General features: G+C 26.5%; 4 protein-coding genes across 6 annotated transcripts in view; 3 read left to right on the top strand and 1 right to left on the bottom strand.

Annotated features, from left to right (window-relative positions):
• The window catches only part of LOC130663557 (adenylosuccinate lyase), a 51,451-nt gene that overhangs the window by 20,036 nt on the left and 3,499 nt on the right, over positions 1–27,916 (bottom strand). The gene's annotated exons all lie outside the window — the stretch shown is intronic.
• LOC130663560 (uncharacterized) lies at positions 8,487–11,664 on the top strand. Of its 2 annotated transcripts, XM_057462842.1 has the most exons (6): positions 8,487–8,680; positions 8,762–9,056; positions 9,128–9,482; positions 9,572–9,736; positions 9,801–9,919; positions 11,032–11,664. In XM_057462842.1, the coding sequence occupies exons 3-6, from the start codon at positions 9,387–9,389 to the stop codon at positions 11,147–11,149; spliced, it is 498 nt and encodes a 165-aa protein (XP_057318825.1). In that variant the 5' UTR covers positions 8,487–8,680; positions 8,762–9,056; positions 9,128–9,386; the 3' UTR covers positions 11,150–11,664. The 2 variants fall into 2 exon arrangements, with proteins under 2 accessions (XP_057318825.1, XP_057318826.1); XM_057462843.1 differs by lacking the exon at positions 8,487–8,680 and having other exon boundaries at positions 8,722–9,056.
• Positions 13,853–17,126, top strand: LOC130663559 (uncharacterized). The gene is made up of 4 exons (XM_057462841.1): positions 13,853–14,159; positions 14,266–14,469; positions 15,366–15,554; positions 16,592–17,126. The coding sequence occupies exons 2-4, from the start codon at positions 14,380–14,382 to the stop codon at positions 16,811–16,813; spliced, it is 501 nt and encodes a 166-aa protein (XP_057318824.1). The 5' UTR covers positions 13,853–14,159; positions 14,266–14,379; the 3' UTR covers positions 16,814–17,126.
• Positions 19,213–26,888, top strand: LOC130663555 (uncharacterized). Of its 2 annotated transcripts, none has more exons than XM_057462835.1 (11): positions 19,213–19,900; positions 19,998–20,140; positions 20,230–20,400; positions 21,958–22,115; positions 22,182–22,287; positions 23,285–23,485; positions 23,554–23,981; positions 24,070–24,248; positions 24,336–24,395; positions 26,004–26,172; positions 26,246–26,888. In XM_057462835.1, the coding sequence occupies exons 1-11, from the start codon at positions 19,888–19,890 to the stop codon at positions 26,796–26,798; spliced, it is 2,181 nt and encodes a 726-aa protein (XP_057318818.1). In that variant the 5' UTR covers positions 19,213–19,887; the 3' UTR covers positions 26,799–26,888. The 2 variants fall into 2 exon arrangements, with proteins under 2 accessions (XP_057318818.1, XP_057318819.1); XM_057462836.1 differs by having other exon boundaries at positions 26,004–26,128; positions 26,246–26,396.

Below are 27,916 nucleotides of genomic sequence, written 5' to 3'. Positions count from 1 at the left end.
ATTCTGATATAAAATTCAAACAATCCTTACTTAAATTATCGATATCATATCAGGAGATGACGATCAATAGAATATAAGAACGTTTTAGATTTCAATGATATAAATAAATCCTCGTTAATGGCTAAGATGCATTTTTTTTATTCATTTCGCATTCAAAGTTTACTTGTATTTTTTTAATGTTTCCTGATTTTGCATACATATGTAGATATATATACAATATCGGTCATTAATTCTTGAGCGGTAGCATAGCATCGGGAAAAAAAAAACATCTGAAAAAGAAAACATGTATCACTTTTTTATACAAATAAAAAGTATAAAAAAAAAAAGTTGTAAAAAAAAAATACAATATTTAAAAATATATCTATATTAATTAAATGTAAAATTATAAATATGTATTGTAAAATAAGTGAATAAAAAAAAGTCCCTATAAAAAAAATCTCTAGATTTAAAAATCACTAAAAAAAAATTACAATAAAAAAAAAAATTCCTACAAAGAAACATTTGCATATCTAAACATCTACTTAAAAAAAATATGTAAAAATGAAAATCTCTACAAATAAAATATCTATAAAAAATCGGCTGTTTCGGAAAATCTCTATAAATCATCACATGTACAAATAAATATCTGAATAAAGTATAACCTCGAAAACTGGAAGCATTGCCACCACGTGCTCATAATCATGAATAAGTTCGTGTTGTAATATATAAGTATAAATAATAATAATAATAAAAATTATGGTTATTATTATGTTATTAAGAAAAATATAATAAATAATTTTAAACTTATAATAAGTGACTTCGAAAAACGTGAAAGATTCAAATCTGATAACTCCAAAGCACTGAGCCTGTAATAATTCATATAATTTTAATTTTTTTAATTTTATTAGTTAAACTTTATTTGAGAATATCATAAAATTATTATTATTTATTTTATAATTTTTAATTTTGTTTGACTATCAAGCCGTATGCCAGGATTCGATGAACGTCCAAAAATCACTTTTCTTTTTTAACTTCCCGCTAAGAGAATCGACGATTTTCGAAAAATTGGGAAGTTATTGTTTTCACCCCGATTTTCGAAAGTCGAGTTTTCATCAGATGTCGACGTTTTGAGGCCCTAGGAAGCTATTCTAAGTATTTTCAGAATGATGTCCGAGTGTATGTATATATATATATGTATATATATATATATATACTAATGCCATAAATTAAAGGAGCAGAAAAATTTAATAAATTTTTTAGTGATTTTTGGAAGGCTGTAACTTGGTGAAAAAAAATCGTATCGAAAATTTAAAAAAAGCATTTTATAGCTTGAAATCTCTAGTTTAGGTGTATTTTTTCAAAATTTTTTAAAAGCTCCGATTATTGCGCAAACATGAGAAATACCGCGAGCCAAAAAATTTCTAAATTTTTTTTTTTTTCCGAAGAGCCCACGGACCGCGGAAAAATTCTTTCAACTAAACGAATGCATACATCGTTTAGCAAATTTATTCAGCTTCAATTTGGTTTTTTTTTAACCTCGTAGGACGATTTGTCGCAGAGATATCAGCCTTCAAATAGAAAGTGATCCTTTTGGCTTTGATCTTCGATATTTCAGGTACCAATGATCGCACAGGAAGTTGAAGGGCGGCGTTAAAAACTTGAATAAATTCCCTACAAGACCCTGTCATCATTTTTTGAAAAAAAAATTTTTTTTTATTTTTAACATCCATTAGAAGAAAGTACAAAAAAATGACTTTTTTTGGTTTTTTAGTAAATCAACCGCTACTCTGCATATATCATTAAAAAAAATAATGTTGCCAGGGACTTTTTTAGCTTAATGTACCCCCAAGACCCCTGTAAATTTTTAAATTGATGTATCGTACCGTTTTTTGGGAATCATCGATCAAAGTTTAGCTAAACAATTAAAGGAGCAAGTTTTGTTCCTTTAATTGTGTAATCATAATCAAAATGAAAAAATTTTTTTTTTCTCGACTTTTCTCAAATTTTTGCGTTGGTAGCTCAGCAAATGCAAGGAAATGACAAAAAAAATAAAAAATTTCCAAAAAATGTCAAAAAAAATCGAAGAAAAAAAATAAATTGAAACTTGTTTTTTGTGTTCTAAATTTTTTTTTTTGACATTTTTTGGAAATTTTTCATTTTTTTTGTCATTTCCTTGCATTTGCTGAGTTACAGTCATGTTTGCGCAATAATCGGAGCTTTTAAAAAATTTTGAAAAAATACACCTAAACTAGAGATTTCAAGCTATAAAATGCTTTTTTTAAATTTTCGATACGATTTTTTTTCACCAAGTTACAGCCTTCCAAAAATCACTAAAAAATTTATTAAATTTTTCTGCTCCTTTAATTTTTTGCATTAGTATACATATATATATATATATATATATATATATATATATATATATATACATATATATATATATATATATATATATACATATATATATACATACACTCGGACATCATTCTGAAAATAGTTAGAATAGCTTCCTAGGGCCTCAAAACGTCGACATCTGATGAAAACTCGACTTTCGAAAATCGGGGTGAAAACAATAACTTCCCAATTTTTCGAAAATCGTCGATTCTCTTAGCGGGAAGTTAAAAAAGAAAAGTGATTTTTGGACGTTCATCGAATCCTGGCATACGGCTTGATAGTCAAACAAAATTAAAAATTATAAAATAAATAATAATAATTTTATGATATTCTCAAATAAAGTTTAACTAATAAAATTAAAAAAATTAAAATTATATGAATTATTACAGGCTCAGTGCTTTGGAGTTATCAGATTTGAATCTTTCACGTTTTTCGAAGTCACTTATTATAAGTTTAAAATTATTTATTATATTTTTCTTAATAACATAATAATAACCATAATTTTTATTATTATTATTATTTATACTTATATATTACAACACGAACTTATTCATGATTATGAGCACGTGGTGGCAATGCTTCCAGTTTTCGAGGTTATACTTTATTCAGATATTTATTTGTACATGTGATGATTTATAGAGATTTTCCAAAACAGCCGATTTTTTATAGATATTTTATTTGTAGAGATTTTCATTTTTACATATTTTTTTTAAGTAGATGTTTAGATATGCAAATGTTTCTTTGTAGGAATTTTTTTTTTATTGTAATTTTTTTTTAGTGATTTTTAAATCTAGAGATTTTTTTTATAGGGACTTTTTTTTATTCACTTATTTTACAATACATATTTATAATTTTACATTTAATTAATATAGATATATTTTTAAATATTGTATTTTTTTTTTACAACTTTTTTTTTTTATACTTTTTATTTGTATAAAAAAGTGATACATGTTTTCTTTTTCAGATGTTTTTTTTTTCCCGATGCTATGCTACCGCTCAAGAATTAATGACCGATATTGTACCACAGAAATATTATTTGTGGGTTGCTAAAAAGTATATTTCTTTTATTTTCTTAAGTTCTATCTAGTTATATCCGCTAGGTGGTATCAAAATCGTATAATATTTAGCACGATGACAGATACAGATGCCCTAATAGCCACTTTAGCTTGAAATTGACGGTAATTTGATGTTGAAATTACCTAAAATTTGCTGCCCGAATTTAGCGTCAATTTGACAGTAAAAGTTGAAAAGAAAAATTTGCGGTTAATTTTTGCTCAATTTAAAGGTAACTTTTTACGAAAAAAAAACTCGGTAATGTTCATTCTTACCATTTCAGAAGGTAAGCATATTTATAAATAAAATTGTCTACAATTTGAGGGTAAAAAAATACTTAACAATTTTTCAAGTCAAATTAACAATAAATTGACATAAAATTTACCTGAAAATTGATGACAACTTTGTTCTAGTCAACTTTTGAAGTGAATTTGCATTCTAATTCGGGCAGTAAATTTACGTCAAATTCAATAGCAAGTTGCATACAAATTGTCGTCCAATATGGAAAAGTCCGAAGTTGACAGAAATTTGACGAAAAATTCAACGAAACTTTTGTAAGTAAACTTTTGCTAAAGCAAACTGTGCTATTAGGGTGTTGTCATTGGCTGTCGTTGGCCGAACTACCCTAATAACACAGTTTGCTTTAGCAAAAATTTCCTTGAATTTTTCTTCAAATATCCGTCAACTTCAGACTTTTCTGTTTTTGACGACGATTTGCATACAACTTGCTAAACAATTAGACGTAAATTTACCACCCGAATTAGAATTCAAATTCACTTCAAAAGTTGACTAGAAAAAATTTTTCGTCAATTTCCAGGCAAATTTTTACATCAATTTATTTTATGTATCAATTTGCTTACCTTCTGTAATGGTCAGAAGAAACATTACTGACTTTTTTTTTATAGTAAAAATTTACCTTTAAATTAAGGAAAAATTAACCGCAAATTTTTCTTTCTAACTTTTGCTGTCAAATTGTCGACAAATTCAGGCAGCGAATTTCAGGCAATTTTAATATCAAATTACTGGTAATTTTAAGCTAAAGTGGCTATTAGGGTATGCATAAGGATATACATATTAGGGTGATTCAAAAAACAAACAAATTTTTTTTTTCTTCCAAACAGGTTCAGAAGTTTCGTATGGATAAAAAAAGACGCCTGTGAAAATTAGAGCTCTAAATATTAATATTAACATTGTCCGCATTGCACTTTTCTATTTCCCATAAGAATATCATAGAAAAAAATTTTTTTACGTCTTCTGATTTTTATAAGTAGCTAACGATGCGTCATAGGAATAATTGATAGGCATATTTTTGTAGGGAATTGAATGCTCTACAAAAAAAGATTTTTATCATTTTTTAAGGAATCTATTTGTTCAAAAGTTATTTGAGGTTGAAGTCGAATTCATATTAAATTTTGAGATTTTCTTACTTTTCCGGCGAAATTATCAAACCTATTACAAAATATCATTGAACCTTATTTGTAGACAATTTTATTCCCTAGAAGTTATTTTCAATAGAGTTTTTTCAAATTCCGCATTGTTTTCTAGTTATTTTCATTTTAACGTCATGCTCATAAAAAAAATAGTCTTCTGATCGATTTTAAGAGCTTGACATTAAAATAAAAATAACTAGAAAACAATGCGGAATTCAAAAAAACTTTATTGGAAATAACTTCTAGGGAATAAAATTGTCTACAAATAAGGTTCAATGATATTTCGTAATAGGTCTGATAGTTTCGCCGAAAAAGTAAGAAAATCTTAAAATTTAATATGAATTCGACTTCAACCTCAAATAACTTTTGAACAAAGCGATTCCTCAAAAAATGATAAGAAATTTTTTTTGTAGAGCATTCAATTCCCTACAAAAATATGCCTGTCAATTATTTCTATGACGCATCGTTAGCTACTTATAAAAATCAGAAGACGTAAAAAAAATTTTTTCCATGTTATTCTTATGGGAAATAGAAAAATGCAATGCGGACAATGTTAATATTAATATTAAGAGCTCTAATTTTCACAGGCGTCTTTTTGTATCCATACGAAACTTTTGAACCTGTTTGGAAGAAAAAAAAAATTTGTTTGTTTTTTGAATCACCCTAATACATATATATATATATATATATATATATATATATATATATATATATATTCTAATAACCACTTTAGCTTGGAACTGACAGTTATTTGACAATTGAAATTACCGAAATTCGCTGCCCAAATACGCCGACAATTTGAAAGCAAAAGTTGGAAAAATCAACTTAATGTCATTGTTTGACGGTAACACTTGTAGTCAAGTTGAATTAAAGTTACATTTTAACCGTAACTGTTTGCTCTCCAATATTTTCCTTTAAGTTGGCTTCAGAATACGGCAGTGTCTTGAAGTTCACTTGCGGTTACGGTGGCTATCAGGGTACTTTCCTAATAACCACTTTAGTTTGAAATTGACAGTAATTTGACATTGAAATTGCCTAAATATTTTTCTGCCTTAATTTGCCGACATTTTGACAACAAAAGTTGGAAAGAAAAATTTGCGGTTAATTTTTCCTCAATTTAAAGGTTAATTGTTACTACAAAAAAAAGTCTGTAATGTTCGTTCTTACCATTGCTGAAGATAAGCGAATTTATACATAAAAATGTCTACATGACGGTAAAATACTTTACAATTTTCCGAGTCAACAATAAATTGATGTAAAAATTTGCCTGAATATTGACAATAAATTTTTTCTAGTTAACTTTTGAAGTAAATTTGCATTCTAATTCGGGTAGTAAATTTACATCAAATTGTATAGCAGGTTGTATATAAGTTGTCGTCAAAAACGGAAAAGTCCGAAGCTGACGGACATTTGACGAAAAATTCAAGGACACTTTTGTAAGTAAACTTTTGTCAAAGCAAACTGTGCTACATGGAGATTTCAGAAGTCCCCATGCTGTGCTATAAAGGAAGTTTCCTCATGTTATGTCCTCAGTGGTCTCAAGTGCCTCCACCTATTAATTAATTAGTGAACTTGAAAATCATAAATAGGCGTGCATTTAACTTCCATTCGAAATTTACACATTGAGATCTTACAACATTTATTGCATCTTATCAATAATTAGTCGATAATTTAAATAATAAATCAATGTATTACATACTTATTAAATTATTTATTTAGATTATAAGAAAGTTGGAATAAATAGATGAATAAATCATTATATTGTATTCGGAAAAATAGAAACATAGTTTTAGTGATTTTGGAATGTTTCCTGTCACCCGATACCTAAAACCTAAATAACACGCTTAAAAATCATGAATAGACCCTTTTCTAGTTTGAATCCATTGAGATTCTGAAAAAAATGCATTCCATTGGGTCAGAGGGGCGGGAGGATAAATAGTTAGCATCATATGCTAGTTGTAATAGGTGGAAGGTGCTGAGAGGTCGAACTAGTAAGCCATTTGATGTTTTAAATTACTGACAGAAAAGTCCGACGTTGTCGGATATATTTGACGTTAACTTTAAAGGGAACTGTCGTTAAACAATTGCAGCTCTTTGTCTTATAAAAATTAATTAATCAGGTTATGATATTTAGCAGTACAAAATTACTACAATTGTTAACAAACAATTTTATTGTTTCTACAAGATAATACTATAAACAATATAGGCTCACTTGACTTAAATTATAAATCGATTTCTAATAGTGTATGTTAAAATCATTATCAATCAACACGACAAAAAAAAGACAAATCCTACCAAAAACAGATTCTCTGTATAAAATCGCGCCAAGTACACGTTTAAAATTTTTTACAATTAAGAAAAGATTCTTTTTACAAAAAAAATAAATCAAATCGAAAAAATACCAAGTACCTAATATAATTCAAAATCATGAAAAACATTTTCATAGAATTGAAAAAATATTGAAAAAAAAAATTTCAATGTACTTGGTGTGCCTATAAACTGGAAAAAAAGAATATCATTCAATTTTATTGGAAAATAATTTATATGCGGAATCAATTCTAGAAATTAATTTTGCTTGAATAAATTTAGTAATGCACACCAAGTACATTGAAATTTTTTTTTTCAATATTTTTTCAATTCTATGAAAATGTTTTTCATGATTTTGAATTATATTAGGTACTTGGTATTTTTTCGATTTGATTTATTTTTTTTTGTAAAAAGAATCTTTTCTTAATTGTAAAAAATTTTAAACGTGTACTTGGCGCGATTTTATACAGAGAATCTGTTTTTGGTAGGATTTAATTTATCGTTAAGAACCAGTGAGTAACTAATTCGATAGCAATTTAATTTAAACAAATTTAGTAATTATACTCGAGCAATTAAGTAGTGATTAAGGGGGATAACCACTGTGTAATTTCAAAAAAAAAAAATTTTTTTTTTTTATGAAATCAAAGTTTATATATTCAAAAATATGTATCTAAAGTTTTATATGAAAATTCCGAATATTTTTCGAGTTATAGTCATTTTTGTGACAGCGTGTCAACTGACCGTTGCATCGACTAAAAATTTTAAATGCGTTTTTCTCGAAACTACTTTTTTTGAACTGGTGGCATCTGTAATTTTCATAAATATGAACCGATTCGCAACTTTTTTTTCCCCGTATTAGTCTATTCAGTAGCTAAAATTGCACGTAGGGGACTTTGAAAATTTTGATTTTCAAGAATTTTTAGGGCTGTTTGAATCCAAAAAAATGATAAAATTTTTAATATGCCGCCATTTTCTTTCAAATCCAAATTTTCAAAATCTCCTATGTGCAACGATAACCACATGCGGACAGAATACAACGCAGTTTGGTTTTTTTGTTTCAGATAATTCGTTTTTGAGTTAGAGGTGAGACCGCGGTGGGAGAAATTTTTTTAGTGCTTCACAAAAATGCTTATAATTTTGTAACAACATAATATTTTTTAATAAAAATTTAGGAGAATTATCTTCAATGAATACTTTATGAAACAAAAAAAAAAACCCGATCCCCAAATTCCTTTAGTATCCCAGTCAAAAAAATTTCCGAAAATCCTCTATTTTGTCGATCCTCACAGTGGCTATCCCCCTTAATTCACTTGTAATTATTCACAATCGAACAAAATATTCAACATAAAATTATGAAATTCTTTTGTTTTGGTTCCAATTAATTTTCAATACAAGTGACAGTAAAAAATAAAAATAAAAAAAATAAAACCAAGTACAGAAACATGTGCACAGATGATGCGAAAGATTTTTTCATAAGAATAGGAACAGAATATCCTATAACAATAAAAGTTATTCAATTGGTAAGACTATCTATTAAATACGTAATAAAAAATGAAAAATTTTCAATAAACATTAACAAGGTTAAATGATACGACATTCAGGTTTTGGTATGCGTAAGTTTTAGTTTAATGAGCCAGTATTATAGTTACGAGATACCATCATGGTTATGGATAGTTTACTGCATCGATTCTGCAACCTATTTAATAATAATAATAGTTACTATAATATCATATATATTTCAAGATAATTGTTATGTCCTTGATCTTTATTTCACGGCTATCGGTGTACCGATTTATTTAATTGGAGCTATTGGAGGTATAATCCAAGAAACTGTACTTGATCCTTCAGATGCTTCTAATGGACCGAGTCAATTATATTTATCTGCTGTATTTTCTGGTTAGTGAATTTAAAAAAAAAAAAAAGAAAAATAGAAATTAGAAATTCAAAAATTTTTTTTTACATTACAGTTATCGCATTATATATGATAGGACATGTATCCCTAATAATTTACGCTGAAAGAAATGAGTGATGATGAAAAATTAACGCATTAAAAAAAATTAATTTGTAAATTTATTAATTGAATTAATTATTAGTTAATATATCGATAAATAAAATTAATAAGAAAAAAATTAAAAGTTCATTTGTTTGAAATGTATAGACATATATTTATATTTATAGAGAAATAAAATTTCCCAACTTCAAGATGTTTAAATATATAAAACGAAAATGTATGACTGTGTGTCAACTGTACAATCGACCGTTAATGAGCCATTAGAAGATCGCACTATTTCTTTATTATTAACATGCAAACTTTGTGGGGCAGTAAGATAATTAATATAAATAAAAATTAATTAATGTTTTTAAAAAAAATTTACTAATTTAATTGCAATCAATTTTTTTTTTGCTTTTAGATTTTTTGTCTTGCAGGTACGTTAACTTTAATAATATTACCATCTACATTTCTTTCTTGCTGTGCGACATCTATTTTATTTCCAACATTTATACCGGGTTATTTAATTATTAATATCGTTGGTTTTTTATCGAATTATGTTCGTCAAGAATTTCATTTAATTGCCGTAAGTCTTTTTTTTCTCAGCAATATAAGATTACTAAGAAATTTATATTAATTTATTGTAATAGGATATATTGTTTTCAACATTGGGTGTATGTCTAAATTTATTTTTTGTAGTTTATATAATGTTAGACTGGAGTGAATTGTACATTAAAATTATGAGAACAGATTATGCTCATCACTATGGGTAAGATTTAGCCATAAATTTTTTTTGTATCATACACGGAGAGAAATTTACGGTAAAAGTTACAATTTATTATGGGAATAGTTTCCATATCGTATGGTAGCAGGTTTTTTTTTAATATCAATTATAGGAATGGCTCCCTGCAAATTATGGTAACTATTCTTGTCTTTATGGATTTCATTCCTATATGATATCGGAATAGTGCCTGTAAAATTATGGAAGTTGTTCCCATGTCATTATAGTAATGGTTACCATACTATCATAGTAATCGTTACCGTACTATTATGGTAATCGTTACCATGTATTATGATACACGCTAAAAAAAAATGCTAACTATCACCATTTTGTAATAGGGAATGATTACCACCTGTATGTGATAATCATTGTCATGCTTTTATGTTAACTATTACTATCGGAGATGGTAACCATTCTTATCCGTGATGATAATCATTACTATCTCAGAAGGCAAAATTTAAAAAATTTTCAGACATAAGAAATATTACTATCCAGATGGTAACTATTACTATCGGCAATAGTTATTATTACTGTATGAGAAACAAATAGTTAACATAAAAGCATGATAATGATTATCACATACAGATGGTAATCATTCCCTATTACAAGATGGTGATAGTTAGCATTTTTTTTTCAGCGTGTAATGATTTCTATAATTTATGGTAAAAGATGCCATAATATTCTGGTAAGTATTACCGTATTATTTAGAAATTCTTCATATTATGGGAATTATTACTATAATATTGTGGTAATGGTTACCATAATATAGGAATGATTACCATAATATTATGGGAATATTTCACATATGTTATGGGAGCGGTTACTATAACGTATAGTTTATTTCCATACACGCTTAGAAACCGTTCCAATGTGAACATAGGATTTATTACTATGTGACTATGGGAACTAGTCTTCTAACTATGGTAATTATTACTACAATTCCACAGTTTTGAAAACTATAAGCGTATATTCCATAATTCCAAGTAACTATTACCATAACGTTATGGGTTGATATTTCATAAACGAACTTTAACGGTTACCATAATTTTCTCTCCATGTCTAATTAATAAATAAAATAAAATAATTTTATATATTTTCAGATTTCAATATTTCGTCTTAGCAGTATTAGCTCTGTTAAATTTTATAGTTTCATTAACACAATTAATATTCTGCATTCGTGAAGTTTATATCAATGCTACTCTTGAAGAAGAAATATAGCCTTAAGTGTAATTAAATAAACGTCATAAAGCCTCATTCTTTATTTAATTATTTCAATTTAAGATTGAAAATAGAAATTAGTTACGACAGTTAACGTACTTATATTATTTTAAATATATATGCCCTAAAACTTGCATCTGATATCACCGACAATTATTCTTGTATATGAATATAACTTAAAAAAAATTATGTATGTATATATATGATATGAGATAAAAATAATCCCATATGAGTAACGAAGACATGAACCAATTGATCTATATGACCTTATGATCTTCGTCGTCATCCACCAACACTCGCTCTTACTCTTTCTTTCTCTCTTTCTCTCTCTATCTCTGAGCATCCTCACCCACGCTCACCGGATACTTAACCAGGCGATTGCTCACCAACTTAAGAATTAATTAACTTCTTAAGTCTCAGCAAACACGTTTTGTTATTTAATGAAAAGTGTATTAATTATTAAAACTGTATCCATATTAATCATACTCGGGAAAAATAATTTAAATCTAACGAGATCTGATTAGATCAGCGTAGATTTTTTTTTTAATTTTAGATTTACACTGATATCAATAAGTCTCTTTGGATCTAGAATTTTTTGGAAGTTTTTGTTTTATAAAATTCTGAAATTTTTTCTCAAGACAAAATTTCGAAATTTCAGTTTGATATTTTGGCTTTCATTGGTTTTTATCTACGAATTAGATCACTAACGATCTACATTAGGGTGACAAAAAAATTTCTGTTTTTTGTCTTTATTATTTTTCAAAAAATTAGAATCTAGTGAAAATAAAATTCTTACCCAGTTTGAGTTCAAAAACTTGCGGAGTAAAAACAATTTTATATTCAATTCAACTTATAGATAAAAATTGAAAACTTCAAATGAAAAGTTTTCAGTTTTCCAAAAACTTAATAGTGAGCTAAAAATTTTGTATTTTCAAAAAAATTTTAATTTGTTTTCGACAATAATTATTTTGAAGTTCTCATTTACCGAACGAGTAAAACGATGACATTTTCAGTTCATTTCTTTGAGGGCGAAAAAAGGATGAGTGACATTTCCTTTTTAATTTAAAAAGTCGCTGTAGAATTTTAAAAATCTTAGAAATACAAAAAATTCAATTTTTATTTTAAAAATAAAGTTTTTTTTTTAAACAAACTGCTATAAAATAGACAATTTCTCAAAATTTTATTTTACAATCTGGATTTTTCAGTCGCTCAAAAAATCAAAAAATCAAAATTCTCGTGACCTCATGAAATTAAAATTTGAAGATAAAAATTTCAAATAATTTTTTTTTATGTAAGAAAAAAAAAATTTGAAAAAGCACAACTCGATTTTTCAATATTTTAAAAATTCTTGAGCATTCCCTTGAAACAAATTATTGAACTTGAACTCAATAAGAATTTAACTTTTCCCACCTTTTAATTTTTTGAAAAACGAAAGCAAAAAAAAAAAAATATTAAAAAAGAAACTCAATTTTTTAATATTTTCAAAACTCGTAAGAAAAAAAATTGGAATTATTGAGCTCAAACTCATTAAGAATTAAACGTTTTCCACATCCTAATTTCCAAAAGACGAAATCGGAAAAAAAAAAAATTGTTTCGAATTACCCAAATCTTTTTATATCTACGCAATAAAAAAAAATATCTACAATTAAAGTAAAATCCAGCGTTCAGATCTCTATAGATAATTTTTTCATGTGTAATTATAATTAAACCAAAACTAAAACCCCATAAAAAAGTACACAGGTGTTCATTATAATTCTTACATCACATCGTCTACGTTTTTACTAAATTTGGTGAATCATTATAATGAAAAATCGATTTCTCCAAGCGCATAGAAACGCAGCGAACCTTGAAGAGGAGGTTTATACTACGACCTGTACTCTTCATACAGTTACTCGATGCATTTACCTATAGTTTTAACACACACTATGTAATACCCAACAGAAAACTAAGTAATATATAAGTACCGATACCAGATAGAGTAAAGTTGTACAGTTTAATGTTCATAAGAACGGTTTAACTTCTATATACACAAGGCGACCCTATTTTCTAGGCCATGCACAGCCCAATAGCCACACTATTGTTTTATAAAATCCTCAACAATCTTTACAACACTTGCATGTAAAAAATTATTATATCAAATATGGTAGCTGCTGTATTGTATTGTAGTATTTTTTAAATGGATCGATAAACTTCTCCAGCCACACAGCCTATAAAAGTTAACATAAAAATAATGTAAGCTGTTACTATTTATCGCTTAAGCTTAAGCTAAACATCATAATCTGCACTGCAGCACATCTCGTATCGGTCTCTATATTTACAATCGGACTCAACTTTCGCACTGAGGAATTTCTCGGTCCGTTATCAGCCAAAGATTTCTCTATATCATATAATAATATAAATTTATCATACATGAGTTTGGTAAAAAATTCAAATTAATAATCCGTAAAAGATATGATGGATTTAAAAGTGAATGAATGACCGCACCCAGACCTAAGCATCATTCTTTCCTACTTAAACTTGCATCGACGTATATATCAGTGGCATGTTTACCACTTACACTAGTTAAATTGAATGACGTGTTACATGCATGTATACTGTGTTTATGTACTCCTACACGAGTTAAATTTTCCCTCCACTATTTTTTAGCGTACGCACGATGTACTCCATACACCGGGACTAGCCTATGCCTTTCAGAAGTTGCCGTGCCCCGTCGACGTCGAGACGCCTATCGTGTCACGCTCCGCGTTCCAGTTTAAGTTCCGACCGCGACACGGTTACGTGCTCACTACGTTTAGTTTGTCCACAAGTCTTTTGTTGTTGGATACAAATCGCGAGTACCGCGTTACCGTCTTTGAAAATCAGATTTTTGGATTTTAAATCGAAATATCTAGTGTGTTAATTATTAATTTTTTAAAAATTTGTTGATTATCACAAAGTGGATAAACGAAAGAATTTATTTCCGTGCTTGGATTGTCATCAAGATTATCTGTAATTTAGGGTTTGGAGTAAAGTACGTATAATTTATTTTTATTACGTTTTTTTTCTATTTGCTCAAGGCCGTTGAACTCAATTGTGAAATATCCAGGTGTTTTAATATTTTAAAATTGTTTGCATAGAAATTTAAACCAGAAGCCCGACTCTGGAGAGTAAATAAAAATAATTTTTGGATTGAGTTTGAAAATAAATCTATCAAACTGGGAGACGGAAGAGGTAGACCTAAAAGAGTCAGGATGGCTGACGAAAATATACCCGCGGCTCCTGCGGCAAAGGAAAGAAAATCTTTACATGTGACAACACTTATTGCTAAAATTGCCGAAGTGGTTCGTATTAATTTATTATATACTTATTTTATTTTTTTATAAAATATATATTAGATTTTATAAGATATATTACATATCATCTTTTCCTTGTAACATAATATTTTTAATGCGACGTAATGTAACCTTGTAAACAACTCGTTACTTTCACTAATTTTTATGATAAAATTATTATTTACTTCTCATGTAATAAATATATCTATTTATATATATATATATAAAAAAATAAATATATACAGAAAACAAGGATTTCTTGGCGCAAGAAAAATTTTTTATTATAGTGAAAAAAAAATTTTCTGATGACTAGAAAACATTTCTTGCACCGAAAAATTTTTTTCACACCAAGAAAATTTATGATACTGAAATTAGCCAATGTCTAATAATTTTTGGATTTAAAAAAAAACGATAAATTATAAAAAAAAAAATATTAAAAAAAATTGCACTTGTAGTCTTTTAAATTTTCTACATGTGCATATTTTTAGTTTTTTTTTTCTTTAAATTTAATTGTTCAAAATTGTTCAAAAAAAAATCCAAAAATTTGTAATTGTCTGCTAACTTCAGTATCATGAAAATTTATGATCTCGAAGTTAACAGACAATTCAAAAATTTTCGGACTTTTCTTTCAACGAATCGATTACAAAAAATAAAAAACTAAAAATATGCACATGTGGAAAGTCAAAAAAACTATAAGTGCAATTTTTTGAAAAATTTTTTTTTTTTTATAATTTATCATTTAAAAAAAAATCCTAAAATTATTAAACGTCAGCTAAATTCAGTATTACGAAAATTTTCGTTTTCAATTCATGGTGCAAAAATTTTCTTGGGGCGAGTAAAAATTTTTTGCGTCAAGAAATCCTATTTTTATGTATATATATATATATTGTTGTTTTTAATTTAAGATCCTTGCGGTATTCACCATTGGTTTGATTGTTGATCCTTTGAATTCATATCATCAACGAATGTACAATCGACCCCGTTCGAAATTAGACGATGTCGCTCTGATTTACACCACCGTCGCTGGATATTTAATTATCAATGTACTTTTTATTATTGGACATGCACTAGGAGACAAAATTCCAAAGCGAATGGTAATTATTATCTTTTTTTCCGTTAATTATTATTTATCATGGCTTTGTAATAATTAATAAAGTCACTTAAAAATGTGCTAATTATTGCGTAACGGCATTGATGTTAGGCAATAGTTATATATGTCATTTCCGTACGTTGACGGTGTAATCTAGATAAAATATAGGTAAAGTAAACCTTATTTTATAGAAAATAAAAAACGATTGTTATTAATTGTCATTAACTTCCGGTATTGTTTGAAATAAAATATGTTTCGATTTACGAAGGCTAAGTAATATTTGTAATTATGGACTGTATTGTGGACAAAAGTATGATTTAAATGTAAATAGATAGTTGATTTATATAAAATAGTTTTTTTTATACCGTTCCAGACTACGCCTTGACTCTCATTTGCACAGCTGAGTCATGAGTTTATGTTGGCATTCGCGTGTGTAATTAACTATCAGTCGCATCAAAGCCTCGATGATATTTGCTAATTAATTTGTCATATTTAATAAAACATTTTTTTAATTTTTTATGGAAAAAAAAAAATTATTTTTAGTTAATTTTGATACTAAAAAAAATCTATTAAAAAAAAAAAATTGTGTTTAGGAAATTTAAGAAACGAGAATTCTATCGAAAAACAAAAATTTTTATTATAAGTAAATTTTAATAAAAGAAAAAAAAATTTTTTGTAAATTTTAGTTATAAAAAAATTTCAATTTTAATGTGAAAAAAAAAATCAATCCCAGAGAAAATGAAAAATTTGTTTTTAGTGAATTTAAAAAAAAAAGAAAATTCTATGGAAAAAAAAATTTTTTTTGTAAATTTTATTTGAAAAAAAAAAAAAAAATTATCGTACTTTATAAAATAATGTCACGGTAAAATGAACAAGACATTTACGACGTAACGCGTTTTTATGGATGACAAAGTTGACGTTTTAAAAAAATATGTATAAGTTTTATATATGAGATTTATGAATAGGATATTACTATAGTTTATAAATATAATATTAAAAAAAAATTAAATTAATTAATAATAAATATTAAATTTATTTCAGATTGTTATGTTTTCGGCAGTGGGATCCATTTTGCATATCGTTGCCGCAAGTCTGATGGTTCACGGCTGGAGAAAAGCCGTCGGGTCTTATTATGACATACAAAATAATAACATATATTCAAGTAAAATGTACAATGACATGATGATATCAGCATCAGTATTTACATTTATCAACGCTGCTGTATTTGCCGGTGAAGTTTTTGTCACGATAAAATATTCGTAGCCCGTTATTTCGCGACAGTACGAGGTCTCTATGGATGAATTAGGCCGGTACTGATCGCACGACTCGGTTATTATTACGAAATTTTAAGTATATTTTAATTACTAATATACTAAGTGTCATAATTTATAAAAGTAAATTATATTAAAATTTAAATAATTATAAAACTAAAATGCTCGTAATAATATTAACGGGCTTTATAAAACATTAAAAAGCTTAAATGTACAACGCTGTAACCCAAAGTTCAAAGTTTTATCTCGTTAATATTTAAATCCGTCCATTAATTAAGAATTTATTGATTCAATTATATAATACAGGATCTCTTACACTGATAATTACTTTTTTTTAAATTAACTATAAATAATTATTTTACTTAAAAAAAAAAAAAAAAAAGAAAAAAAATTAATTATTTAACGGATCCAAATAAATAAATTTAACTAAAATTAAATAAAAAAATTTTTAATCATGTCGATAAATTTTTTTTTTAACTGATAAATATTTTTTAGTGAACGTATTTTTGTTTCAGTGTATTAATTTAGTTGTTGCGTGGAAAGATTTTTTAAAAGATTTTAACGAGACTTTACGTGATTGTTTTTTAATTAATTACAAATAATATACGGAGAGAAATTTATGGTAACAATTACAATATATTATAGGAATGGTCCCGTAATGTAAGTAGGAGTAATTTCTAATTTTATGGTAATGATTACCATCATAATATGGTAACAATTACTACCCGCATGAAAAAATATATACCCTGGAAAAATAGTATATATCCGGCTTATATCTTTAGTATTGTCGTATGTATGCTATTTCATCGGCATATATTCGTGGATATATATTTTTTCATATGGGTATATATTATGGGAATGGTTTCCATCATATGAGAAATATCTAAATGTATGGTAATGATTATTATAATAGTATGGTAACAATTACTATGTATTGTGGAAATGGTTCTCATAATATGAAGAATTTCCGAATGTTATGGTAATGATTACCATAATCTTATGAGAATTATCATGGCGTATAGGGTTTAATCCCATACGGACCTAGTAACCGTTACGATGTGAATATCGAATCTATTCCGATGCGAACATAGAAACTATTCTCAGGAGTATGGTAATTATTACCACAATTAAGTTACCATACGATATGGGAACTATTACCATAATTATAGGAATTTTTACCATGGTTATGGAAACTTTTTCTAGAAACTATGGGCGTATTACCCATAATTCCTCGTAATTATTACCATGACATTATGGGCTGATATTTCATAAACGTACTAGGAACGGCCACCATAATTTTCTCTCCGTATATGAGCTTATTTCGATTAAAATTGACCACCTCAGTTTTAATATTTTAATAAAATCAAAACGTATCAAAGGAATTTGAAAAATATTTAATATATAACAGTAATAAACAAAGTTAAAAATTTTTTACCAATTCGTTTTTGGAAAATAGTTCACTATCTATAGAAAAATATTCGCGCAGGCGCAGTGAATATTGTTTTATTGTATTGTGTATATGCATGTAAGGTTTTCTGTGTAACAGATCTATTGGTAAACCCATGTAATAACAATGCTTCTAAAAAGATTCCAAAAAAATTTTGCAATTATACATGTCGGACTTTTTTGGAATCTTTTTACAAAGAAGATTCTTTACACGGGAAGGCTCAGATAAAATTTTTGCCTAAAATACTTTTGAATTGGACTATCATGGAACAATCACCTTAATACTGATTTTCAATAGCTTGTATATGATGTAAGAATTATTAAACTCAAAGTTGTATATAGATTTTTACAAAAAAGAAAAAAAAATTTTTTTATTCGATATAAATATACATATTTATTAAAATATATTTTTCAGCAAAATAGAATAGAAAAAAAAAAAAAAAAAAAAAAAAAATTATTACTATGCACTATGACTGTAGTTACTATTTATTTATAAAGATTAATCATTAATGATAAATTATTTCAAGCCCGTAATTACTCCGTCCATTTATCGAGCGTTATGATATTATAGAATAGTTTAGTATTAAAAAAGTTTGACATGTATTTAAAAACTTTATTAAGTCTAAGGATCAATTAATCCATGTATTACTATAGTATATTATACATGTATGTATTTACAACGTCTAAGTATGTTATATTTTTATCTCTTAATCAATAGTTTATATTTATCAAAAATTTACATCAATAAAAAATTACATTGCAACAAATAACTTGATGTTTATTTTATTACATGACTCTCAAGGTTCCACTTCCGGAAAGAATCGAACTGTCACAAGGGATCTATAGGATCGCGGCTAAAATCAATAAACGTCAAAATCGATTTTTATCGTAAATTTTTATTTTTTAATTTAAAAAAATTTTTATCACAAAAAATGACTTTTTTTATAAAAATAAACATAATTTTAGTAATTTTCAATATTTTTAATTAAATATGGCGGGAAATTATTGAGAAATGAACGGACTTTGACGTACAATTTATGAAAAAGTTTAAATTTCAAAAAAATATTTTCATTTTAGAAAACGAAGTAAAAAATTTTACATTGAAAATTTAAAAGTTAAGAAAAAAAAAGTGTGATTGGTTTTTTGTAAATATTTCTGTAAATATTGAGTTATACGAAAAATGGTAATAGAGCTTTTTTGTAGAGCTTCAAATTCTCTACAAAAAAGGTATCGTGTATTTTTTTCAAAAACTGAATAGCTGATGAGATATTTGCAAAAGAATAGAAAAATTTACTACTGGATTAAGAGAATCGAGAAAATGGCCCGGATTTTTTTATCCCGGGTGACTGTTAAGGGTCAAAATATAAATAATAAAATTTCTATACTGCGCCTGGTCTTGGAATTATATGAGATTGTAATTTAATCGAGCATGAAATTCAAAATATAGTTCTATTTTTAAGTTATTTGAATGAAATAAAAAAAATAAATGAAGTCTGATTGACTGTCAAAACCTTAAAACGTCAAAAGAAATAAACTGAAGCTTTTTTGCTGATGTATAAGTTTAAAAAAAAATAAATTTACTATTATTTATAATATTTTATTTATATATTTAAATAAACTATGACATCGAGAGGTAATTTATAAATACTATTAATTACTGAAAATCTTAATGACACTAGTGTAATAATCAATTGACGGATTTATTAGCAAAACATTATTATTTTAAATAGATAAAAGTTATTCTGATAACGATAAACAAAATGGTAAGTACAGAAAGTTTATTGAAAAAAGTACCGTACAATTTGGATGTGTTGATTCATCAAACGAGCCCTGGTTTTTAATGTTAACAAATCCGATAAAAATAACTGAGTTTGTAAGTTTGAGATAAAGAAAAAGTATGATCTAGATAATTGATATTAATTGACGTATGTATTTTTAAATTATTGTATAAATTATTTGCAGGTATTAACATTATTATTATTTGGTGTAGTCGTTTATTTAATTACATTACCAGACCCAGGACTTCGTCAAACTACAAGTATTTTTGTAATAGGCATTTCAATTGCTTTCTTATTTTTTGATTCTATTCAAATCATCGCGCATTTTGCTGGATCTGATCTTCCAGAATATCCGGTAATTATTTTACGTGATATTATATTTAATATAAGAAGTTGTGCTAGCAATCAAGTCACTGCGTAACTGCTCAAGTATAATTACTAAATCTATTCAAATTAAATTGCTATTGAATCACTTACTCATTGATTGTTAACGATAAATTTTTAGAAAAAAAGTCATGTAATTATGGAAACTTTACATATTTATTATTTTTTCACAGTTTACATGTGTGCGTACGGATGGGGGGGAGGGGGGTACCATCTAAGGAAAGTGAAAAAAAATTTCTGGGTATTAAATGAATTATTTAAGGAGCCGTTCAAAAAATACGTTGGCACTTCTGGGGAGGGGGTGTCGCTTATTGCGACAAGAGGGGTCGGAGCTCATCAAACAATTTTGAAAATTATTCTATCGGTTTTTTAAAATTCAAATTTTATTATTGCAAATAATAAATTTTTTAAAATATACTATTAATTGTCATATGTCATGTATGAGGGGGGGGGGGAGGTACATCATTTGCAGCGAGATATAAATAGGGGGAGGGGGTCTAAAAAGGTAAAATTTTTTGCATGACCTATTTTATGAATGGCCCCTAGATAAAATTTTCCAAAATAGTAACCAATAAATATTTCTTATAGTAAATGGATAGTTTTTGAGAAATATAAAATATCTTAAGAAAATCACCCTCTCTTCCGGCTACCGGATTTTATTTTTCAAATTATTATCATTAAAAATTAATTAATTGATTTTTTTGCTTATTATCAAACCACTGCTGGAACTCTAACATCCAGGAAAGTTGATCTCAGATAACTTGCGTCGTATTAATGTTTTACTATTCATTTTTATTTATTATTTTTTTTCCTTGGAGTTTATAAATTTTTGCTCGGCTAGTCACTACTCACTAATTATTAGACTGTAATTTATATTGATAAGTTTAATAAGTTGATTGATGTTCATAAGTTTACTTAAAAGAATTTTAAAGTCTATGTCATATAATATTGTAATCTATGGAGACCCTGTCATTGGTCTTTGACTATTCAGTCTTCTAATGATAAAATAAATAAATTAATTAATTATTTAATATGACAGACCTTTTCATCTGTCTTTAATTTTGATAATTGTCATCATGAAATGCTTAAAAAAAATCATCACATGCTCGACTTTTTTACTGTCGAATTCTACCTCATTTTTTTTTCTCAAAAATCTTAACAGTAAAAAATATGAAAAGTTGAAGACCAAATCAATTTAATTGGCTTCATTATAGAAACATATTACGGACCAAATTTTTTTTATTTTTCTAAGAATATAAATTATTAATTATTTTTTACATTTAAATTCAAAGGTAAAATTTAATTATACACTTCCGTTACCTATGTCCAGTAAATTTTATCAGTTACAACATTAAAATTATTAAATTATCGTTAAAATAATCGTACATGAGATAGTGTATTTTTTTAAAAACTCTTTAAAAATGACTCATATTGAATATAATTAAACTATCTTATCTAAACTCAAAGTTATTTAAAAAACAATATGTAAAAATGACTAATTAATTTTTTAAAAAATATTTTTCTACAGATGGTATTTATTAATTTTCTCGGTGTAATTTTTTATCTGGCTGCGGGATGTGCACTTCTTTATACTGCGCCTGTACAAACTTGGGGACGTTTAACATCTTTTATGTTATGTTTTATGATAAGTGTTGTTCACACTATTGGATTTCTTATAATATTACTGTAAGTTCATGTAAATTAATCAACAACCACTAAATTATATGTTCATGATTAATTTTATTATTTTAGGATATGGCGTCATAGATTTTGTTCAATGAAAAAATGCCACCCATTGTCTTACGGTCAATCGGGTCAAATATTTTTTAAAAATGACGGAGGTCCTTTTTTCCCCGGTGTAAATTTCTAATTATTTTATAAATAATTATATGCATATTTAAAAAAAAAATTCAAATATGTTGAGGATATTTTTAGATAGTGCCTCCACTTTTTTTAAATATTCAATGACCTTGAGCTTTCAAAACCGTACTAAAATTTTTTTAACAAGTTAAAAAAAAAATTAAGCATTAAGGGCATTCTCCGACAAAGCCCCTCATTTTTTGAAATATTCAATGACCTTGAACTGTCATGACAGTATTAAAATTTAATTAATTAATTTAAAAAAAAATGAAGCATTAATTGAAAAAAAGGACAACGCAGTTACAATTTCGCCGAAATATAGATTTTTAAAAAAATTACTCACAGTTAAAATCAATAAGGAGTTAAACGAAATTTATTAAATAAATTTTAGCCTAAAAAATTTGACATTCCAAATTATAATATTGACATGAAGATTTTACTGAAATTCATTTAACAAATTTTGTCCAACTCCTAATTGATATCAACTATAAATAATTTTTTTTTAATCTATGTCCCGGCGAAATTGTAACTGCGTTGCCCTTTTTTCAATTAATGCTTAAACTTTTTTTTAGTTAATTATCAAAATTTCAATACAGTCATTACAATTGAAAGTCATTGAATACTTTAAAAAAGTGGGGGACACTATTTGAGAATGGCCTTAATTGAAAAAAATAAAATTTTCCCAAGATATAGATTTAAAAAAAAATTACTTAAAGTTGTCATCAATTAGGAGTTAAATAAAATTTGGTAAATAAATTAAAGCTTAAAAAATTTGAAAATTCAAATCAAAAATATTGACATGAAAATTTTACTAAAATTCATGTAAAAATTTTCGTATAAAAAATTCCTAATTAATAAAAGTTGTAAGTAATTTTTTGTTTAATTAATTAATAAAATTTCAATATTTTTATGACAGTCTCAAGTCGTCGTTTTAAAAAGTGGCGGGTATTATCAGAAAATTATCTTAAATTTAACAAATATTTATTTATTATTAGAATTGTAGCTGTGCTATGGAAAATATAACAGCTGAAATAATTGAACCATATGAATCTAAAAATTATCAAGTATTTCAAAGACCTCAATACACCGAGCGACACCACAGTGTACCAGAATTATCATTGCAAAAGCAAACAGAAATCCAAGCTGAAGTAGCACATAAATCTAGGACTGGGAGTCGACCCGATGATACGACACAAGTAAAAAAAAAATAACAAACTCTCATATAATTATTAAGTATTATAATTTTCTAAACGTTCTTTTACAGAGTGTTAAGTACAGCGAAGATCTAGATCAAACGGGAAATCAAACCTGTGATATTTGCCAACGACCATTACCAGAAATAGCGCGAGCATTAGAGACAACTTTTGGTCAAGCAGATACTTCACAATTTCCATTAGCATCAAGTTCACCAAAATATACTCATCGTTCAAGTTCACCTCGAGCGATATCAACACCCCCACATGGTTCTCATATCTCGTCTCCAGTGCGACAAAGTATTCAATCCAGCCTGCAATATACTAGAGGTCACCGTCCTGGGTTGCATACCTACACCACAACTATTCCTAACGCAATTGTTGTAAAACCAGCACCTACTCCTCCACCTGCACCAACTGTTGCAATAACAACAACTACTACTTCACCTACTCCTGCTCCTACTCAACCTACATCACGAGCTGGTCCCTGTTGTGAATTGTAAAATAATATTCATCGCCTACTTACTTACTTATTACTCAATTTCGAGGGTTAATTCATTATTATTGTCATTATTATTTAATTGTAGCTGTAATTGTGCCTCGACGATTTGCGGTAAAGTGCATAAACTACAGCACAATAAATCACAAGAACAAGTACAACAATCTCAACCGTCACAAGTTAATCAATTACATTGGGCATGTTTTACAACGGCTCCAGGAACAGAAACGGCTATTTTTGATGCTACTGGAAAACAATTTGGATGTGGTCGGGTTTCAACGCAAATTAAAAATTATAATATGAATAATTAAAATTTAATACTGTCGTAGCGTATTTAAACCATTCGTTTTACAGATACTGGTTTAAACCCGAGTGATAAACCAACCATGGGCTATAACGCGGCCTACAATACTCGTAAGATTTATTTATTTAAATAAATAACGATCATTAAAAAATGTTAATGATTAACAGTTTTTTTTTTATTTTAAATGAATGTGTAGAAAGTAAAATTGTTTGAAGGAAAAATAATTTGAATTTTATTTGAGAGCCCAAGTCTGTGGCGCACCAAAAATTAGGATTTTTAAAAAATAAAATCACGGCGGATTTAATTGTTTTTTTTTTTTTTTAATTTTATAATCATTAAAATTTTTTTTAACTCTGTCTGATGGGTGCTACGCATATTTAAAATTTTAATTATTCAATTAATTTGAAATTTTTAAGAAATCCTTTTTTACTGAATACTAAGTACTTCAATTTTAAACGCCCACCATTTTGTATTAAAAAAAAAAATAATTAACACTCATACCGATTAAGAAAAAAATTTTTTTTTTTCAAGTTTTTCAAAAAATTAATACAACATGCCTGTCATTCAAAATTTTCAAAATACGTTTTTAAAAAATATTTTGAAAAATTTTGTTACCTAAATTATTTAGAAAGTATTCAATAAAAAAAAATTTATTTAAAATAAATGAAAAGTTTGACAAAATTATAACTTTTTTTTCTTGTTTTGAAAAAAAAATAATTCAAAATTATTTTAAATTTTAAACTGGTCTCTCCCTTCTTCTCTGTTTTTTTTTTTATTATTTCAGTTATAACATATTTATATAATTAACTAAATATGTCTAATATGTCACGTCACTAATTCCAAAAAGACATATTTTCATACAAATTTTTGGCTTTAGGAAACTCTTTAAAGCCAAAAAAGCGTTCAAGTTTTTTTCATTGCCAATCATTTTGTAGACTTATTTTATAGCTACACGGAAAAAACAGCAGTGGAAAAATTACAGTTTATAGAACAAAAACAGGGCCCTCGTATTGAAAATTTCAAGTATTATAGCTTGTACTGTAATAATCGAGACTACTTCTTGTAATAAAATAATTACAATTATAAATACCAAATGTTTCAGTTTCTAATGTACTTTTAGTCGAATGAAACGCTATCCAGGACTGAAAAAAGTCTTATATGAAACTGTCATAATTGTTAACTAATTGCAACGTCTCAGAAATAATGTAATTTTCACAGTTCCAAAGAAGGACTTTGATGTTCCTGAAGATCGGAACGTTTTTCACGCAACGAAAATGAAAAAATTCATGTAATTCGACTACTTAAGGGGTAGTCTGGTGGTCGGGGTGGCCCAAGATTTTTGGCTGACTTACCAACATCTATATGCGAACATTTCAAAAATCTAGTTATTCAGTGGAATTTTTACTTTCTAATTTTTGTTTTTTTTCGTTGCGCAAAAAACGTCCCGATCTTTAGCTACATGGACTTTGCTGATTTTTGAAACTAATTTTTCCACTATTCTTTTTTCCGGGTAAAAATTGGAAAATAAAAATTTTCAACTTTCAAATAATTCTACAATATGATTAGGAAATAAAAAAAAATTAAACGCCTTTTTGGATTTAAACTTAATAACTAAAGCCAAAAAGGAGTATAAAAATATGTCTTTTTGTAATTAGTGACGCAATGTATCGACTAGTTATTAAAAAAAAAAAAAATGTAATTTAAAATTGATATTGAAGGTCCACAAATGATGCAAGCTGCTGAGTTGTCAACCACAGTGGGTTCAATACCAAAATCTTTGAGTGACGGTTCATCATCATCGTTTCATGTTCAAAAAAATAAGAGGACACAAACCAAATCACAAGTATATAGATCTGTATCTGAAGGAAGCAGTGATGAAAATGAAAAGTTGATAAATAAAATAATTATTTATTTAAAAATAGATTTAAATTAAAATGATTTTTTTTTATTTTTATTTCAGAAAAAGATATAGTAAATCAAAACGTAAATCAAAAAATAGTGAGTCGACGGATATAAATAAAATAAATTCAATACAAGAAACTTTTGAAGACAATTATGATACGACAAAACCGACACAAGAGAAGGAGGAAGAACATGAAATTAAAATTGAAACAGACAAAGATGACAAATCGATATCGAATAGTCGAAAAAGAACTAAACCTTTGTACAGAGAATCTTCTGAAAAAAATGATATGACAGCGAATATTGATATTAGTAATAATAACGACGATTTAAATACAACAAGTAGGAGAAATTCACAATCAAACCAAGAAGACATTAGTGACGAATCACTCTTGAGAATTAGAAATACAATAAGTCCAGTATCGACACCAACTTCGTCTAATCAACAGATAAAGAGAAATGAAGATGACATAATTTATGATAATAATAATCCTTTATCAGGAACTCAAAGCAATAGGTCGTCGTTACGTAACAGAGAACTCATAGCCAATAAATTATTTGAAACTATTGAGGAAAAAATCGATAGTCTATTCGATGATAAAAATTCTTAAGATAACTAAAATATATGATACGTATATTTATTAAGATTTATTTATATTTATTTTAAGACTGTAAACTTATAAGAACGTTTTTTTTTTTTAATTAATATTTGCTTTTTTTTTTAATTATAATTATTAATTAATTATAATAAATATAAAATGAAAAACAATTTTTTTTGTACGTTTATTTAAGAAAAATAATAAGTTATTTTTTTTTTTATAATTTATAAAAATTAGAGAAATAAAGATTTAAATTAATGACAGAAATTATTATACATTGAATGTGATTATTCTAGTGGAGGTGTCAATAAAATAAAGTTGTTATTAAAACAATAATTGTTTGACATATGAGTAATTTTAAACACTTAAATAGTCTACATATTACGAGTGTAAATGTAGCAGACAGAAAAATTTAAAATTATAAATAAATAGAGCAAGTAATTAAAAAAAAAATGTTTATAAAAAATGCACTTATTAGTTTCAAAATTTTTTAAATGCGCATTTTTTAAAAATTTTATTTAATTAATTATTAACTCTATTCATTAAAAATTTTTAATTTGTTTGTCTGCTACATTCACACTCATATATTTTCAATAATTTGTGATGTTGATATATTTTTTAAAGGGAATAATTATAATGGTAATTAATAAAAAATTATATAAATATGTTCATTGGATTTAAAAAATCATTATTTTGTCATCAATTCCTTGATAAAATCAATTTAACTCGCATGCATATAAAATATTTAATTAAATACATCATTTTTTTTTTTAATTAAAAATTTATGAGTTACTTACAAATGAAAATGATTTAATTACTCTATCATAGTCAGATTTATAGAAATAATTATTTAATATTTTTTCTTTTTTCAAAACACGACACAATTATTTTAAAAAAAATTATCTTATTTATTTAAAAAAAAGCTCTAGTGAAAAAAATGTTTAATTTAATTTGTACTTCAAATTATTTAAAAAAAACTGAAAAAATTGATATAAATAATTTTTAAAAACAAAAAAGAAAAATCCTTAAATTTTGATAAAATAAAATGAGTATGTGTGAATGTAGCAGACAGACAAATTCAAAATTAATAATACAGTAAATAATTAATAAAATAAAATTTTTAAAAAATG

This window comes from Microplitis mediator, chromosome 2, assembly GCF_029852145.1.
Source record: "Microplitis mediator isolate UGA2020A chromosome 2, iyMicMedi2.1, whole genome shotgun sequence".
Classification (NCBI taxonomy): Eukaryota; Metazoa; Arthropoda; class Insecta; order Hymenoptera; family Braconidae; genus Microplitis; species Microplitis mediator.
Note: the sequence above shows the minus strand (reverse complement) of the source record. Positions and strands in the feature narration are given on the sequence as shown.